The sequence below is a fragment of the Pocillopora verrucosa genome, chromosome 3 (genome assembly GCF_036669915.1).
Source record: "Pocillopora verrucosa isolate sample1 chromosome 3, ASM3666991v2, whole genome shotgun sequence".
Classification (NCBI taxonomy): Eukaryota; Metazoa; Cnidaria; class Anthozoa; order Scleractinia; family Pocilloporidae; genus Pocillopora; species Pocillopora verrucosa.
In genome coordinates, this window is record NC_089314.1 from 994,204 (window position 1) to 1,010,753 (window position 16,550).

General features: G+C 38.0%; 2 protein-coding genes and 1 long non-coding RNA gene across 5 annotated transcripts; 2 read left to right on the forward strand and 1 right to left on the reverse strand.

Moving 5' to 3' along the window:
* The first annotated feature begins 1,996 nt into the window (after window positions 1-1,996).
* LOC136279490 (neuronal pentraxin-2-like) lies at window positions 1,997-4,681 on the forward strand. The gene is made up of 4 exons (XM_066163374.1): window positions 1,997-2,447; window positions 3,177-3,408; window positions 3,530-3,660; window positions 4,369-4,681. Exons 1-4 carry the CDS (start codon window positions 2,132-2,134, stop codon window positions 4,617-4,619), a joined length of 930 nt encoding a protein of 309 aa, XP_066019471.1. The 5' UTR covers window positions 1,997-2,131; the 3' UTR covers window positions 4,620-4,681.
* Window positions 2,213-6,145, reverse strand: LOC136279493 (uncharacterized). Its single transcript, XR_010716907.1, has 3 exons — window positions 6,097-6,145; window positions 4,305-4,493; window positions 2,213-2,345 (listed from the first exon to the last, which is right to left on the reverse strand). It is a non-coding gene; the product is annotated as an uncharacterized lncRNA (long non-coding RNA).
* LOC131771691 (C-reactive protein-like) lies at window positions 5,347-14,705 on the forward strand. Of its 3 annotated transcripts, XM_066163371.1 has the most exons (9): window positions 5,347-5,566; window positions 6,731-6,903; window positions 9,614-9,757; window positions 10,013-10,156; window positions 11,039-11,203; window positions 11,458-11,637; window positions 12,287-12,512; window positions 13,077-13,207; window positions 13,383-14,705. In XM_066163371.1, the coding sequence occupies exons 2-9, from the start codon at window positions 6,732-6,734 to the stop codon at window positions 13,637-13,639; spliced, it is 1,419 nt and encodes a 472-aa protein (XP_066019468.1). In that variant the 5' UTR covers window positions 5,347-5,566; window position 6,731; the 3' UTR covers window positions 13,640-14,705. The 3 variants fall into 3 exon arrangements, with proteins under 3 accessions (XP_066019468.1, XP_066019469.1, XP_066019470.1); XM_066163372.1 differs by lacking the exon at window positions 11,039-11,203 and having other exon boundaries at window positions 5,348-5,566; XM_066163373.1 differs by lacking the exons at window positions 11,039-11,203; window positions 11,458-11,637 and having other exon boundaries at window positions 5,350-5,566.
* Window positions 14,706-16,550: the final 1,845 nt, after the last annotated feature.

Genomic DNA, 16,550 nt, shown 5'->3' on the forward strand with positions numbered 1-16,550 from the left:
TCCTGGATATAGAATCGGCAAATAGTGAAATTTTTTAACAGAAAACGTTGACTTAATACTTTCATTTTCAAATGCGAAAACCACATACAGAACTCGAAATATTTCACCAACCTGCGTTTAGGATATTTTTTTGTTGTATTTCCTCTTGGTATTGCTCACGTTTAATGAAACCAACGTTATTCCTTTTCGTTACGTTTCAGAATGAAACCATTGCTTATTGATGAAGATCAGCGACAGAAGACTAACAGGGGGTGGGTAACAACTGCACGCTGGAAGATCGCTTGTTTGTTCACCATGGCTGTCTTGCTGGTCCTGTTATTGATATTTATGACGCTGTATGTATCAGGACAAAGGCTATGCGGGGCACAGAAAGGTAAGACATACGTTTGAAGGATGTTTATGCGCAGTTATGGTGAACAAATCTGCAAATTACCTACGCACAAGAACGTGAATATCGTATGAGGCGATATTATTAATCGAAACATGTAAAACGCCTTGGGATCAAAACCTACTAGTTAGCAGTAAGTCTGGAGTAAAGGATATGTTGGTGGACTCAATCTTATGGCTACGTTCGAGATGTTTAGATGAGGATATGTAAACAATGATTTCCTTCCCTAGTTGCATGGCCTCATTCAAACACTCGAGGCTTTGGAAAGTTCTCACCGCGTCTTGGGCTAGCATAACTTTCTCGAGTTGTCCCAACTCCCTGCGTGTTTAAATAATGCAATATAAACTCGGAAAAATTCCTCTATTGCTTGATTTTTAGATCGGTCGTTGAAGGTAGAAAGAGCTATGGCTTTTTGTTTTACTTTGCCGCCCTTCTTAGTCTATTTACTCGCACGTGGCTCAGTTCAATATTGCTGGTTCTAGCAGTATGCGAGACATGCGTCGCATATGAACTATATAAGTTCACTATAGATTTTCTGTAGCTTAACGGCAGAGCATCGGAGAAAGAAATGTGAAAGCTAGTTTTAAAAATGTAAAGTGCACACTGAAAGCTCAAATAATGCATTTGGAGCTTTCACAACTAAGGAATTTGTTGAGGTAGGAATGTCAAAATATGTCTTGTTGGCTCAAAAATGTTGGTCCGTTTTAGGAAATTGTCCTGGATGTCACTCCTTTGTTTCTAAGAACATTTGAAATTGGAGTCATTTATCATCAAAGAAGAAAAATTGTAGAAAAAGATGACAACGTTGGAAAATAACCTGGCGCTTTCTTGTTCCAAAAATTCCTTTCTGATCGATGATCGCCTTGGGCTCATGTAATCGCTTTAACTATCCGAACAAGAATGAAAACCTCAATGTCAACATCCCGGTCTGTTGACACAGATTTGCTTGAAACCAATGAAACAATTGCCAAGACTGCAAAGATGTAAATTTGAATTGCAAATATCGGCATCACAATTTGTCAGCTACATCTATTACGCTGTTGTTCGCTTTATTCCCAATTGCGCACAATGTAAATTTAGACTTTTATTCGTCCCTTACTTCACTACTTGCTTGCAATTCGTAAGGTAATTTAATCAATGTGTTAGCAAAGGTGAAACAGTGAGAGAGAAAGATAACAACAATACTGCTCCTACCATGGCTCGTCTTGTATTGTCTAATGCGTCGTCTTGTCGTACAGGAAAGGAATGCTTAATTCGGATACCGACAGAACAAGGCATTTCAGAAACAGAGTATACACTTAACAAATTCCTGCAACTTATACTTTTTTTTTCTCTTCTTGTAGTGTATTAAGTAGTGCTACAAAATTATGTAATTAAAGACAACCGTCTCTGTACACATTGAACACAATTTTCGTCAAAAATTACCATGTGAAAGAAAACGTCAAACTGAAAAACTGGAAAAAATGCTACTGAAAAAACAAAAATAAAATAAAAAAGGAGAAGGAAAAAAAAGGGAAAGGAAGACGATAAATTGAAGTGCAACTGTATAAATGATGTCTAAATCACTCCTACTTGCTCACTAAAAGTCCAGTTTATCAACTGATGGGGCCGGTAATCAACTGTATCAATAATATCTTCTAAAACGCAAAAAACAAACATATCGTCGTACAGAAAAATAAACTTGTTTTGTTTACTTTTATCAACATGCATCGTGCTTAATAAAAAATTGCTTTGGTTTCCCTGATGACTCAGTCTTATCAGCAGACCTCAGCTCTTTCTGTCGCCATGTTCGCTGCTAAATCGATTCGTTTTTATCTGCTCCTGATCTTTGTGGCTTCACCTGACATTTCCTCATCCACTCGAGTGAATAAGACTGTCTCGGATGGCAAAGTTTTCATCACTGGAGACCATAATGAAGTTGTTTTGTCTTCCGCCCGAGAAACGAAACTGGAATTGGCTGAAATTAAAAACAAACTAAAGTTGTTAAGCGAGTCGAATGAAGATTTGTCCAATTTACTTCACGCCATGAACTTGACGCTAACAGACTTGGAGAAACAAGGTAGGATTAGCTTTCTTTCTTGATACAGATGAGATTACTGAATGCCTTTACACTGTATTGGACTGCTCCTTACAACTTGTAAACATTACCTTTTAAAAAAATACATTACCTGTGCGCTTCTCATTTACCAAATTTTCCGAATTTAGATTCAAAAGAAGGAACACTCTCTGAGTTCCTCACGGTCTAGATTGCAGAAATGTTTGTTTTCAGAGTTATTTTTGACCAAACGAAGCTTTTCATAGATTATACTGAACTACGTTAGTTATTGCGTGGAAATCTAGTAATCGAATATTAACCGCTGGCGTGGCGAGTAACCCGATAAGTTGTACAGCACTCATAACTATAATTATTTGTGCATCGTGAAAAATTGTTTCACTTTTTTCAGCGGCCTCTTGGGTTGTGATACTACGCTTTTCACGCTTGAAAAAAATTTGTTTGTGGGGTTGTGTGGTATGCTCATAAAAAAAACAAAAAACAACGACAACATTTCTTGGAACGCTGTTGTTGTAATCAGAGATTCGCTTGACCAATGGTTTGAAAAAGGTGTAAGGTGACAGTTCTCCTGAAAACGTTAACTGTAATCTATAGAACTATAACCTTTTGTTATTGAACTACCCTTGTAACTTGCATCAAATCAGTAGTTGCACCACAATTAAATCTAAAGACGAGATTTTTTAAAGAGGTCTCGAAAGCAGCGTTGACAAATAAAAAAACTGAGTAATTCTTCAGTTGCAGGATACACTCTGCAATTTCCACAAAAAGGAACCACTGATTACGTCATCATCACACGTGGTATGCCAAACCTGTCAGCTGTGACAGTTTGTCTGTGGATAAAAACCGCTGATACTGGAAATGAAGGAACACCCCTGAGCTATGCTGTATCTGGAGGAAGCAACGAGCTTCTCCTGGTTGACTATAGACAACCTCCTATGGTTGTTGTTTTCATCAACAACCATAGGAGGTTTGAGTATTTCATCTGAAGTTTTGTCCTGTTATTAATCACAATAGTTGTTTTGATTTAATGTTACTGTAAGCTTTAAGATACTCAAAGTACACTTCTCGCGTTTTACTGCTAATTTTAGTGGTGCTACTTCTGTATCCGCCAATGATGGAAAGTGGCATCATATCTGCCTCACATGGGAGAATACCGCTGGATCATGGAAATTATTTCGAGATGGTTCGGTTGCCGCTTCTGGTAAAAGTCTCCAAAGAGGTAAATTCCTCTTTTTTAGTATTGGTCCGTACAATAGTATTAATTGTTTAGTGAGTGTATCTGCTAATACAAAGAGGCCGAAATGACGAAACCGCGTGGATTCCACAAAATTCAAAGTTTGATTGAAATAAACGAAGTACGAAGTGTACGTGGACTTAAAAGTAGTTTTTAGATAGACACTAACCGCAAATAATTGCGTTGTGAACTAAACTGCTTTGTGCGGAGAAAAAACGATTAGTTAAAGTTCCCGCTTGAATGCTTTATATGTCGTTTGCAAGTAACGCTGAGAAAAACCACCCTAGGAAGCTGAAAAAGGCGAAAGAAGACTAAGGATACTAGAGAAACCGAGAAAGGCGCCAAAAAAGGAAAATCTATCTGACGAACTCTGACGAGGTAATGATCACTGGTGCCAAAAAATAAATACTTGAAAAACATGCAAAAACCTTGACAAAAATGCACGTAACTGTGATGGTAAAATTACTTGATAACCGATTATGAAATTTATCACTTAAGTCCTACAGTGTACGTTATGTTAGTCACACGCCAAAGAGTAATGCGGAGGTTGGAACAAACAGAGCGACATGACTCGCTTATTCGGTAAATTATTGATTAAGAAAACTAAAAAAGGGAAAGAATGTACTCACTTTCCAGTCTTTTTTAACCGCTGAATTTATCTTTTTCCTTAATTTCTTGTCAATGTCCTCACAGGTTACGTGATTCGTGCAAATGGATCCCTCGTACTAGGGCAGGAGCAAGACTCAAAGGGAGGAAGTTTTGATGCCAATCAATCTTTCATCGGTGAAATGACGGGTGTCAACATCTGGGATCACGTTCTAAAAGACCAAGAAACTGCACGCATGTCAAAGTCGTGCCTGACAGGGATGGGCAACGTGTTTCAGTGGCGCGAGTTCAAAGCTCACATCAAGGGTTCAGTGAAGATAATTAAGCCATCGTGCTGAAGTGAAAACATCCATGACGTGATTTGTAAACAATGTGAAGGATGTTACATTAAAGATAAATTTTGACAGGTCTTTGTTGATAATCTGAATCGTGCCCGTATCTTTTCTTGACCATCCTGCCAACGCTGATACCAATCTTTTTCGGTCGATGCAATTTTAAAATTGAGTGCGGAAAACAACTCGGAAATATCTTGATTTGGTTTTCCTATCAAGTGATGAGATGTAAAACTAAAACCATTCGTACCATAGACACTTGTGTTTTCTCGTGCCTTAAACAATTTGCCAATTTTGCCGTCTCCCTTCATGTTCGTGTCGGTTTTTCAATATCATACTTGTTCTCATTGGTTAAAAATTAAACTTGCAAAGTTGCAAAATGCAAACTTCCGAGCGCATGATAAAGATATTGCTCACTCCCTATTTGGCCTTATTTACTGAGTTCCCTCGGATAAAATAACAAATAACTTGGTCAATTTTTGCTATAGAAATGAAATTACTAAGATTGTGATTCTCTGTAAGATACTTCAATGATTTTGAATTTAATCACGCAACAAAGCACCATTATCTTTGCATGCATCAAAGACAGCAATAGTATCGAGGTTAAAACATGTAGCTTGACACGTACGGTCGTACGTCATTTGTTGACACGCAATCTCTTGCCGCTTTTGCAAGGTGCTTGGTTACTACGCACTAGACACAAAAATGTCGGGATATTCATTTCAGTTTTCATGTCTGCACGCGATTCAACTTTTTCCCAGAATGGACCAATTCATCACGTGATATCGGTATGGTTTCTCGAAATGGTTCGATGATGAAAGACATAAACAACTGCAGCAGCTAGAATTCGGGGATAAATTCCATTTTGAACTAAAGATCAGCGGTTGAATCTTGACCTTGCGCGTGAAAGCTTGTAATTATTTTGTCTTTTTACTCCGGAATCAGTACCTCAGGTTGGTTTTGAATATTCCTTGCGTTATTTGCGAAATATTTAAATGCGTTGGCTTTGCTGTTCTTGATTGACGGTTAAATCGTTTGCAATGCCATGCCGGGCCTCTCATCGCGTTTAGCGTGTGTAGGCTTGTTGGGAAGAACAAAGACCTAAAAGAGCTTAGATTAAAATGTCTGTTTCGAATATTTTTGCAGATTTTCGGCATAGTCGGAGTTTCGAATTCTTGTAAGTTATCTCCTGAGCCAGGTGCAGTTCGCGGTAATGAGTAAAGATTTCGCTCTTCTGTTTACGAGTGTAACAGTCATGTGCGTTCCCCCCACTAAAAAACGTTAATTTTATATAGTATATAAGTATATATTATCTGTTTTAATTCGGAGTAGTTTTATGTTTTGATTCCATCGTAACTCCAAAACAACACGCTTAATAAGGGAACTATTCGCAAAAACAGTAAGTTAGTGTCACATTCAGTTTTCTAGCTCTTTGTCATCAAACGTAATCAACAGAGTTAGAGTTTTTGGCAGAATGACTTACCAATAAAGATTTTAGCCAACTTGGATCATCTGTGATACGTGACTCAAACTTCTGTATTACCAATATAAAGCAGGCGAGTGCCGTGTCAGTATAAAGGGCTCTTAGCCGCACAGTGTAGGTGATTTGATACGTTAATCTTTTACAACGCAACCTTTAGAATTACTGATTCCGTTTCACATCAACTTTCGATTAGATGAAAAAAGAAAAAAATCAGCGACAGCAACACCTTAGCCTGTGAACAGCCGCCCCCCCCCTCCCCCACTGCACCAGGAAAAACAGTACCAATTCTCCAAGCGTGTCAGGAAGTTTTGGCGACATTCACCTGAGAGAATTTCGGATTTTGATCCAATTAACGCCTGATCGTGTTAGGACTGAAGGGTTAAAACTCTCTGTGAAAGTGGTGCACGTTGTTTGCGATTGTCGTTTAGATTCTTCCTGAATATAAAATCGGCAAATGGTGAAATTTTTTAACAAAAAATGTAGACTGAATATTTTCATTTTCAAATGCGAAAACCACCTACAGAAGTTGAAATGTTTCACCAATCTGCGATCAGGAATCCTTTTTAGTTGTATTTCCTCTTGGTATTGCTTACCTTTGATGAAACCAAGGTTACTCCCTTTCGTTGCGTTTCAGAATGGAACCATTGCTTATTGATGAAGATCAGCAACAGAAGACTAAAAGGGGGTGGGGAACAGCTGCACACTGGAAGATCGCTTGTTTGCTCACCATGGCTGTCTTGCTGGCCCTGTTATTGATATTTATTACGCTGTCTGTATCAGGACGAAGGCTATGCGGGGCACAGAAAGGTAAGACATACGTTTGAATAAAGATGTTTATATGCGGTTATGGCACCAAAAAATTGGCTTGTACTGCGCGCATATTATTTCAGCGAGTAAACCTTATCCTCCCTCTCAGTAGAAGTGTTTGGGTCAGCATCTGTTTGGCTGATGAATCACTCGTTCGTAACGCATAAGCTGGGAAGTTACCAAAATGTTGCAAAACGACTTCTTACTGCTATTTGAAGTTCACAGTTGCGTTAGTTGCCCTTTTGCAGCTTCTTGTGGAATGGAGTTTTAAGCTTCTTGCGTTTGAAACGTCTTGCCGATGTCCTGCATTTTCTCTTCTTTGACTCACTCGGGCATTCCTGCGCCAATTAATGCGGTTCTTGCGCAACTATCATGCATCAGTCAATGCAACGCATCTGCTAACTCCCTCTCCCCTTCCCCCCTTGCCAAGAAAAAGCGGCCTCAGTAAAGAAAAGAGCCGGCCTTCAAATGTGGAGAATGCTAAACTTTTTCAGTGAGGCTCAGCTCTTTTATTTCAGTCAGTAAAACGTCTGGTTCGCTCAAGGGCCCAAATCATTGCCGAGAATCTTGTTGAAGTCCTAAATGTAATAACTGTCCTAAATGTAATAAAGTCCTAAATGTAATAACATTTGGTCCTAAATGTAATAAAGTCCTAAATGTAATAACATTTGGTCCTAAATGTAATAAGTCTCCAATGCAATCGTTTAACTCCTTCAGCGCATTGTTGTTATGGCGGACATCCACATTGAAATGTTAGTGACAGCTGTTGCACCCAAAAAACCGCTGACCAGTATACATGTCACATTACGGGCTCGCTGATATCAATCAGCGTTTTTTTACTTGTTAGACATAAGAAATATCAGCAGTCGAAGTATGGTCCTTAAAGTAGTTTATTGATCGAGGTGAAGAAAATAATTTCCAGCCCAAAGTGGGCTAGTGCTTGGCTGGAAGCTCAATAGGATGGAATCGATTGGTACGTAATCATTAAGTTTTTTTGGAAAAGAAATTGGCTACAATTGATGATGAACTAGCATGCTATTGTTGATGTTATCGTTCGTGTTAAAGTCTTTAGTAGTGATGCACCGTTTTAGAGCAGTTTGGATGATTTCACTGTGTCACATGTCAATCCAAATGAAATTTATTATTATCAGTAGCGTTACTGAAATTTTGCATATCAATGTTATTAAGTGTCAATTGATTTTAATGAAGCATTTGAGTCCAATTTTTAAGAATGACTATCCTGATTTATTCAATTTTGAAACTGGAGTATTGTATTTCTAGCCCTCTATGGCTTTACTCCACCTCAGTATTCAGTTCATGTACCATATGACTATAAGTGGAAACTGCTTTCTTTTTTCGTTCATCTATTTATCTATTCATTTCCTCCCCTCACGGTGGGGAGAAGAGATGAAGACAAAAAATGAAATATAAACTTGAGATCAACTGTAAAATATATGTTTTCCCAATATTTCGGTTCGGGAACTGATGAACCCGTCATAACCTGTCTCAGTCCATAAAAACGCAAAAAAAAAAAAAAAAAAAAAAAAATAACTCGGCCAATATCCAGCCGTTTTGACCTCACGCTTGGTCAATAACGCACATGAATATATTTTATGCAGACCTGTACAAATCTGGCAAGGGAAGACAGTACAAAAAATGCCCTTCCGAGCCCAGAATTTGTCTAACGTATGAGTCGGTGGACTTCCTTTTCCTTGTAATTCGGTTCATGAAGTGTTAACTTCAGCACTGATGACAGAGGTATATCTTCAAAGTCTTTCACACTTAAGAGTCTGAGCCAATGATATAAAGAGAGCTATTGGTCAACGTTCTCATTGCTTTTGCGTACGTCAATTTGATGCCAAAAGCACACCAGTATCAGTATAAGGTTTTGTAGCCAATGCTTCTCAACCTACGTCTTTAGCAAATAAAAAGACACTGATTAATATCGGTGAGCCCGCAATATTCCATGAACATTGGTCTTTAGTGCAACAGCTGTCACTTTAACATCTCAATGTTAGCGCAGTTAAACGATTGCATAGGAGGTTTATTACATTTAGGACCGAACGTTATTACATTTAGGGTTTTATTACATTTAAGACCAAATGTTATTACATTCAGGACTTTATTACATTTAGGACAGTTATTACATTTAGGACTTCAACAAACCTTGTTCCGCTTATGTAAACAATCAGTTTTTTTAACATCTTCATTTATCATTGCTGTCCATAAAAAAACTGGACTCAATAAACGAAGCCATTGAAGCTTTGTCCAATCGCCTTGACTGGCAAGACAAACAAATTGGAGAGGATCTCGTAAATTTGAATGTTATGAACACATCTCAAAGAACAACGGTCTTGGAAATGCAAGGTTTGTATATTTAGAACTTGTAGTGGTGTTTCTTTAATGAGGTTTTGATTTGTGAAAAAGTCATAGCTAATGTGAAGGTCGTTTTTGTCATCTAAATAGATGTGCCTGCTCTAAGTTGATAAACCGGCCTTTCTTGTTTTAAAAGAGTCAGTTTTAGGTCAAATGTGTTAACCTGTCTTGAAAACTTGATGATTTAAACAAAAAAAATTTAGAGAGCTTTAATGTTTGCATTCGAGGGGCTCGAATCCTCACCAGGAAACCCAGTTTGTCCTTTGTCCTTGGCACTTAAATGGGTTATCGCTTGCGTTAAAAATCCTTTTCTATTTGTCATGATTGTCTACAGAAAAGATGGACTCAATGTACAAAGCCTTTGAAGCATTGTCCAAACGTCTTGACTCACTGGACGTAAATATCGGAAGAAAACTGGATTTAGTAAATGTCCGTGTTAAGAACGCATCTCAGAGGACAACTGCTTTGGAAATGCAAGGTATGTATTTTAAGTCGCATATATGCGTGTGCATTGGGCCTCTTTTTCCACTGCTCATCTTAAGGTCCTTGAAGAAACTGAAGACAATGAACAAAACCATCGGAAGCCTTTTCTAAAAGGTTCGATGGTTAAATTTCATTTGGTAGGGGATCTGGGCTGCAGCTCGAATGTTCACAACGTGCCATAATTTTTCTTTGCACCACCTACGTGTGTAATCAGCCATTTTAGCTTTTATTTTGTCGCGATTGTTTACAGATAACCAGGACTCAATGTTCAAAGCCATTGAAGCTTTGTCCAAACGCTTCGACTCCATGGACGCAAATATCGAACGAAAATTGGATTTAGTAAACGTGAATGTTAAGAACATGTCTGAAAGGACGACTGCTTTGGAAATGAAAGGTATGTATATTTACATTGATTTTCAACTTAGGTTGTATTGCTTTTGCTTTAATGCGGCTAATGATTGATCTATGAAGGAAACTTGGGCCTCTCTCTCAACCAAGGAGATGCAAAACAAAAAACAAGTCTGACTCAATGATGAACATTTCTCCTACTTGTGGCTGTTGACGTTGAGTCGCCAATCCTCCCTTATGACATCATTTTCCTACACAGTTAAACCTGCATCAAGAGGTCAGCCACGAAGAATGGCTGGCGGTTGCCGCGTAAGGCCGCGTAAAAACGATGTAAAACGCCAATTTCAAGAGCAAAAATTTTACCAATACGCAAGTGGACATTACGCATCTAACGCATGTTCAAGGATGTAATGTAACACAATCCGATCGCATCCAACCCTTGCTTGCGAGTGGCTTGGTGATCTTTGGCTTCACTTCTTTGAATGTTCTCCACACAAACACTCTATCAACACACGTGGGGAACCTCTCGAGAAATTCAATATTATGTCCTGAAAGTAGACTTTCAAAAGTGTAAAAGATTTATTTGACAGTTCGATTTAATTTCATTTAAATATACTTGCATGTCAAAATCCCAGTGTTTGGGAAATCTCAGATATTTTTTCCTTACGCAGATAACCTTTAAAACCACTATGTAAATTATGTGAAAATTACAATCACGCAGGGCAGCGTAACTTGGAAATAGTACTCGGAAACAGCGGTAATCTCTGTGAAATTCATTTTGATTCAGTCCGTAAGAATCGAAATTTGTTTGAAAAACTTTCTTTTTTGACATTTCGAAATCACACCATGAACCAATATGCTTTTTTGTCCCACGCATTTATTATTGAAAGATTTTAAGATCTTTGTTTATGTCCTTCAATTTCTTCAGGAAGACTGGCTCCAATTCACAAAACAATCGAGGCGTGGTACACAAGTCCTCACTCGTTTAACAAAAGTGTCGTAAGGAAACTGGATTTCGTGATTAAGTCAATCGAAGAGCTTTCTTTGCAATTTAAGAACACATCTGAAACGACAAAGGCATCGGTCATGCAAAGTATGCATCTTTAAAATAATTTTCACTTTCGTGTTGTAAGTAATGTAGGATTGCTTGATTTTGCTTTACCGCTCTATGCAAACTCGCATCACCCTAGCTAGCCAATCAACTATTATGATGTAAAAATAATCATGGTACAATCAGAGATGAGAAACTTTATAACATTTCTCAAGAGATTTATGTTTTTCTTTATTAATCCATGTTGACATATTTATATTCATGAGTCTGTGTATTTACATGTATCTATCTATCAGTCAGGAAAATTTGTCCTTTGTTGAAAAACCTGAAGAATGGTTTTTCACACAGTCAGAAAAACTGCACGGGGGAGTCTATTTCATTCAGTTGTAACTGTGGTTACTGGTTGAATGGACCCTCAGAGCGTCTCTACCTGGTCAACGGTTCATGGACGGGAGTGCAGCCAACTTGTGAATTTAGTAAGAGTTTCACTCCATAATTATTTAGAGTGTCTTTCGGGTAAGGTTAGTCCTGAAAAAATTGTTATTAGCCTTAATGACAATCGGAGATGAAGTATGTCATTGAAAGTAGTTAGTGCTGCAGATGAAGCATTGAGCAAAGTCCCAGTCAATAGTGTGGTTTGTAGATTGATGATGTTCCAGCATTTGATTTTTTTACATCATCGCTCGTTTATGTTAAGTCAGTTTCCGTTGATGTACCTGCAAACCTCTGGAATCCGGAATCCCTAATCTCGTTTGTGTGTATCTAACTTTAGTCAGTAAGTGTCGAAACGCAATAATCAATTTGTTGGTTTTTCGGACGTTGTGGGGATGCTTCCGAACATATCCGTTACGTATTGCAGGGTCACTGAGAAAGTACGAGTCGCGTTGTAGATCGTGTATGCAATTTGTGGGTGTTTCATCACTTAATAGAAGCGTCGTTGAAGTCTTAAAATCACTCGGGATGTTGTATGCAACAGGGAATATTCTTGATTCTGAGATATAAGTTACCAGTCATTCTTGCTAAGATGAATTCTAGACTTTTCTCGTGGGTAGAATATTCCGTTACGATGGTTATAACTTCTAAAAACTCCATTTCCTCACTAAATATCCTTTCGTTTGATTTCAGTCAGCCCAAACTACTCTTTGTTATTTCCATATAAGAATAAAAATGATTACGTAATCATCACGCATAGAATGCCAAGCCTTACAGCTGTGACAGTTTGTATGTGGATAAAGACTAATGCTACAGGAAACAGAGGAACACTTCTTAGCTATGCTGTGAGTGGAGAAGATAACGAACTGCTCTTATTAAGGCCCAGAGATTTTGTGTTCAGCTTACGATCAGTTTGGAGGTACGAGAATACACTTTCATTGAGGAATAGGAACGATAAACTGCACATGATGTGCAGAGCCCGCCTTGTATTATTTAAATCATGAATCAGCAATAGTAAATGTTGTCATAGCTATTTAATGAACCATATTTGGCTAATCCTAACAGCGGAGCCCTGAATGTTATTTCCTCACACTTGTTATCCATAAAATAAAGCACTATTGGACAGAGCCGATGGTTGACTTAAAAACACTCGGCTTTGTGCGTTTTTCTTTCTCAAATTTATCTATATCTTGATATGAAGACGCATCACCAGCAACCCGAAAGTTTTAGAATCATGGGAAGTCAACAATAAAACATCTCATGAAAATGGCATCGAGTGCCTTGCAGACAGAGCTTGATGATATTTTAGCATTCCACCTCTCTACGTGCAGAAAGAGATAGAAGAGGGATACAGGTTCAATAATTATCGCACCAGACTCAAAATCTATCACACCAATAATCTTAAACTACTTTATCGATCGTTCAACCTTTTCAAAATGGATTATTAAGGAAAGACTTTGAATCCTTTCAATGTTCATTATAGTAGTCCCACCAATGTATCTGCCAACGATGGAAAGTGGCATCACATTTGCTTCGCATGGGAGAATACTGCTGGATCGTGGAAATTGTTCAAGGATGGTTCATTGGGGGCTAGTGGTAGAGGATTAGCAAAAGGTAATTTGTACTCAGAAAATATCGAACATCAAACTAATTCACAAAATTTTGCCTTTTTACTAAAACACCTTTAAAAAGCTAACAACAACAAAAAAACAATAACTACTTTTCCACGAATTGGTTTAAAAGCACGACTAGCGAAGGAATGGAGACATATTCTTGCTCTTAATTACAGGCCGATTGATCCGTGGAGGTGGACACCTTGTACTTGGACAGGATCAAGACAAATTGGGAGGAGGCTTTGAAGAATATCAAAGTTTCATTGGTGAAATGGCAGATGTCAATATCTGGAATCACGTGATTTCAGACCAAGAAATCAGGCGCATGTCCAAGTCGTGCTTGACAGGGACGGGAAATTTGTTTCAGTGGAGCGACTTCAAATATCACCGAATGGGCTCAGTGCAGATAGTTCAGCCTTCTTGCTTAAATTAAAATGCGTAATGCTTTACTGAAGTTGAAATTTTAATCGTATTTAGTTAGTTTTAGGCTTGTTTCATTAAGTTTAATTTTAAAGTTCAAAACAACCGTAAAAATGATGGCACTAAGTGTTAAGCATCCTTCTTTTTCACTGTGAAACTTCCTAAATGTTATAGAAATGTCGTTTCCGTTCTTAAAATTTCTCTTATCATTTTGCAAGTTTGCGTTACTAATTTGCCGCGTGAAGAATTATCTTTCCGCTCTGGGAATTAAGTTACCCTGAGATCCTGTCAGACGTATGAAAATATTAATTAATATGAATGGAAAATACAGTCGGGCCGTTAACTTTAAGGCAGCTTTTCAAAAACAAAATTTCTAGGTCGATTAACACAAGAAAAAATAAGTTGAAAGGGTTGAAACTTTGAGGTAGTACCTCTTTTATAATTATTTCTTTTATTTCCTTTTTTGTTCCTTTTTCCTCTTTTTTCTTTTTTTATTTGCTACTTTTGCCCTTTATAATCCTTTTTTCGTCAAGTTCCAGGCATTCAGTTGGTGGAGACGAACAGGAGAGCGAAAAATTTTTCCACGGGAAAAAGAATAGAGTGTGCAAAAAATGGCATGCGAAAGAGCGCTCTCTTTCTATTGCTGTATCCCTAACAACCATGGTTAACCGCAACCGACATGCGCCAAGTTGCTTGCCAATTTTTTAGCCCGTCTGTTTTTCGTTTCTCTCTCAACTAATATCCAAGTCCAAACCAAGAGAGATGTTGTTTTCGAAGAGTAAATGTGTTTCATGCTATCACCAATAACGTGTCGTGAGTTTGACCAGTAGTCGCGAGTCACGAGTTGCGACTGGTAACATTCTCCGAAGATAAAATCGGTAACAACCTGTATTTCCAGCCTTAAAGAGCCATGAAGACGCTGTTATAGAAATGTTTTAAATCAAGTTTTTATTCATTTTTCCTGTTTTTTTGTAAAGAGCCATGAAGACGCTGTTATACTGAGAAATGTTTTAAATCAAATTTTTATTCACTTTTCCTGTTTTTTTTTGTAAACATCAATATATCTTGGTGTACGTGTCCCCTATTTTTTGTGGTACTAAATAAATGCCCGCCCACGGCCACACAGAAGCAAACCTGGACATCTTTTTCATCCTTTCATCACGTACACAACCCGAGAAGCGCTGGCACCAGCTTACATCGGTGGACTTCTTTTTGAATTGAATTTTGAGCCGGTGATCTCACCGAGCCAGTGTCTCCATAATTTTCAAAGCTACCTGGGAAACATTCTCGCCCTTAGTCCTTTCCAGTAAGCTATAACCGCCACTGTCTCATAGTAAAACGTTTCGCAACTAATTATGCCCTCATGATGTAGTCACTTCTAATGCTAATCGAAGACACAGCCTTCATCACGCGATGTGATCAACTTTTATTAACTTCTCTCTATAAAGTATAAACAGTAAATTTTAATATTTTTATTACGAATTTTGTGGTATGTTCGATATTAATTATTATCATAAAGTTATATCCCGCTTAGCAACCCTGACTGATATGAAGCAAAAGACACAGCATTTACAGGTCTATCTTAATTCTAGTTGGATTTGAACGATAAAACAGTTTGTGAATAGAGCCTGTGATAACTCATTTTAAGCCTCCCTCTTTTACCTCTGGCTCAGCAGATAATAAAAAGGTTATGAATTACAGATGTCAGATTTAAGTAAAAGCAGTCCTGTACAGGGAACTACCGCAACAAGAGTTCTGCTTGTTGGTGGATAACTGACAAAAACGTACAGTCGAACTGTATTAAGCAGCACCGTATTAAGCGGTCACCCCGTATTAAGTGGTCGGTTTTCAAATTCCCGAAAGTTTCGTTTGCCCCTTTGTGTCATTTTCAGCTCTATTAGGCGGTCACCCCATTTTGATATGAATAAATCGCACAGATTTCAACATGTGAATTTCCATCAAATATTTAGTTCTGTAAAACAATGATAGATACAATTTAGGTACAATTTGCGACGACTTTTCGCACATATTTGGGGCGTTCAAATAAAAGGCTTACAAAATGAAATTAAGATTAAACGACTTCAGATAATCTAAAAGTTAAAACGAAAGGCTAATACAAAACTATACAATGTCTTGGTAATTGGGGGGTGGATCCTCTTGCAGAAAATTAAGTCGTAAAATCTGTTAACTCTATACTAACCTTATGGCCGGCGCTGACCACGTGTCGATTAACAGCAAAGTGACGATGAACAAACTACAAAAGATCAATTGTAAAGGTGAGAGCAGGTATGAGTATCTTAGAAAAGTCTGGTTTACTCGCCAAAATAAACTTTCCTCGCCACCTCAGTCCCCCCTTAAAACGCGACAGTTGACAAAGCACATTGTCTTCTACAACTTTTGCTTCTTCGATTCCGAATATTCCTTTGTTTGCCTCCGGAGTTTTGCTCACCAAATAAGGATTTCCGACTTAACACGACAGATCTCATGACTAAATATCCAAGTGGCTACGCCACTTCACTGGTTACGCATTCTCGTAAAATTTGTGTTACGCGATGATCGCTTACCTCATGTAGCTTGACACGTACTGTAAACTTCACAAAAAATAGGCAGTCGATGACTGCATATAGCTTACTGCACCTGTTATTACTTAGAATACCATATTTAACCGCCCTGAAACGACACTAGAAATTACTCACAACTCAAGATATAGTGCAACCAAATATGCAAGCTCCGCGATGAACGAAACAAATATATTATTAGTATAAATATATGCTAACACATTGACACCTGAACCACCCGTAACTGCCACTACCTCCCTTACTAAGCAGAATTTTGTCCCCAAACTTCTTCTATCGTTAGGAGATCAACAAACCAATCAGAATCCTTCGTTTGCAAAAATATTTTGATGGCTTTAGGGGGTACTA

What these genes read in the sequence shown, in the direction of transcription:
- LOC136279490 (XM_066163374.1), top strand. Translation starts at nt 2,132, where the DNA reads ATGACTCAGTCTTATCAGCAGACCTCAGCTCTTTCTGTCGCCATGTTC. An exon ending in AACAGACTTGGAGAAACAAG is followed by an intron (nt 2,448 to 3,176) that starts GTAGGATTAGCT and finishes GTAATTCTTCAG; the next exon opens with TTGCAGGATACACTCTGCAA. An exon ending in TGGTAAAAGTCTCCAAAGAG is followed by an intron (nt 3,661 to 4,368) that starts GTAAATTCCTCT and finishes ATGTCCTCACAG; the next exon opens with GTTACGTGATTCGTGCAAAT.
- LOC131771691 (XM_066163371.1), top strand. Translation starts at nt 6,732, where the DNA reads ATGGAACCATTGCTTATTGATGAAGATCAGCAACAGAAGACTAAAAGG. An exon ending in GACTGCTTTGGAAATGAAAG is followed by an intron (nt 10,157 to 11,038) that starts GTATGTATATTT and finishes CAATTTCTTCAG; the next exon opens with GAAGACTGGCTCCAATTCAC. An exon ending in TGGTAGAGGATTAGCAAAAG is followed by an intron (nt 13,208 to 13,382) that starts GTAATTTGTACT and finishes TCTTAATTACAG; the next exon opens with GCCGATTGATCCGTGGAGGT.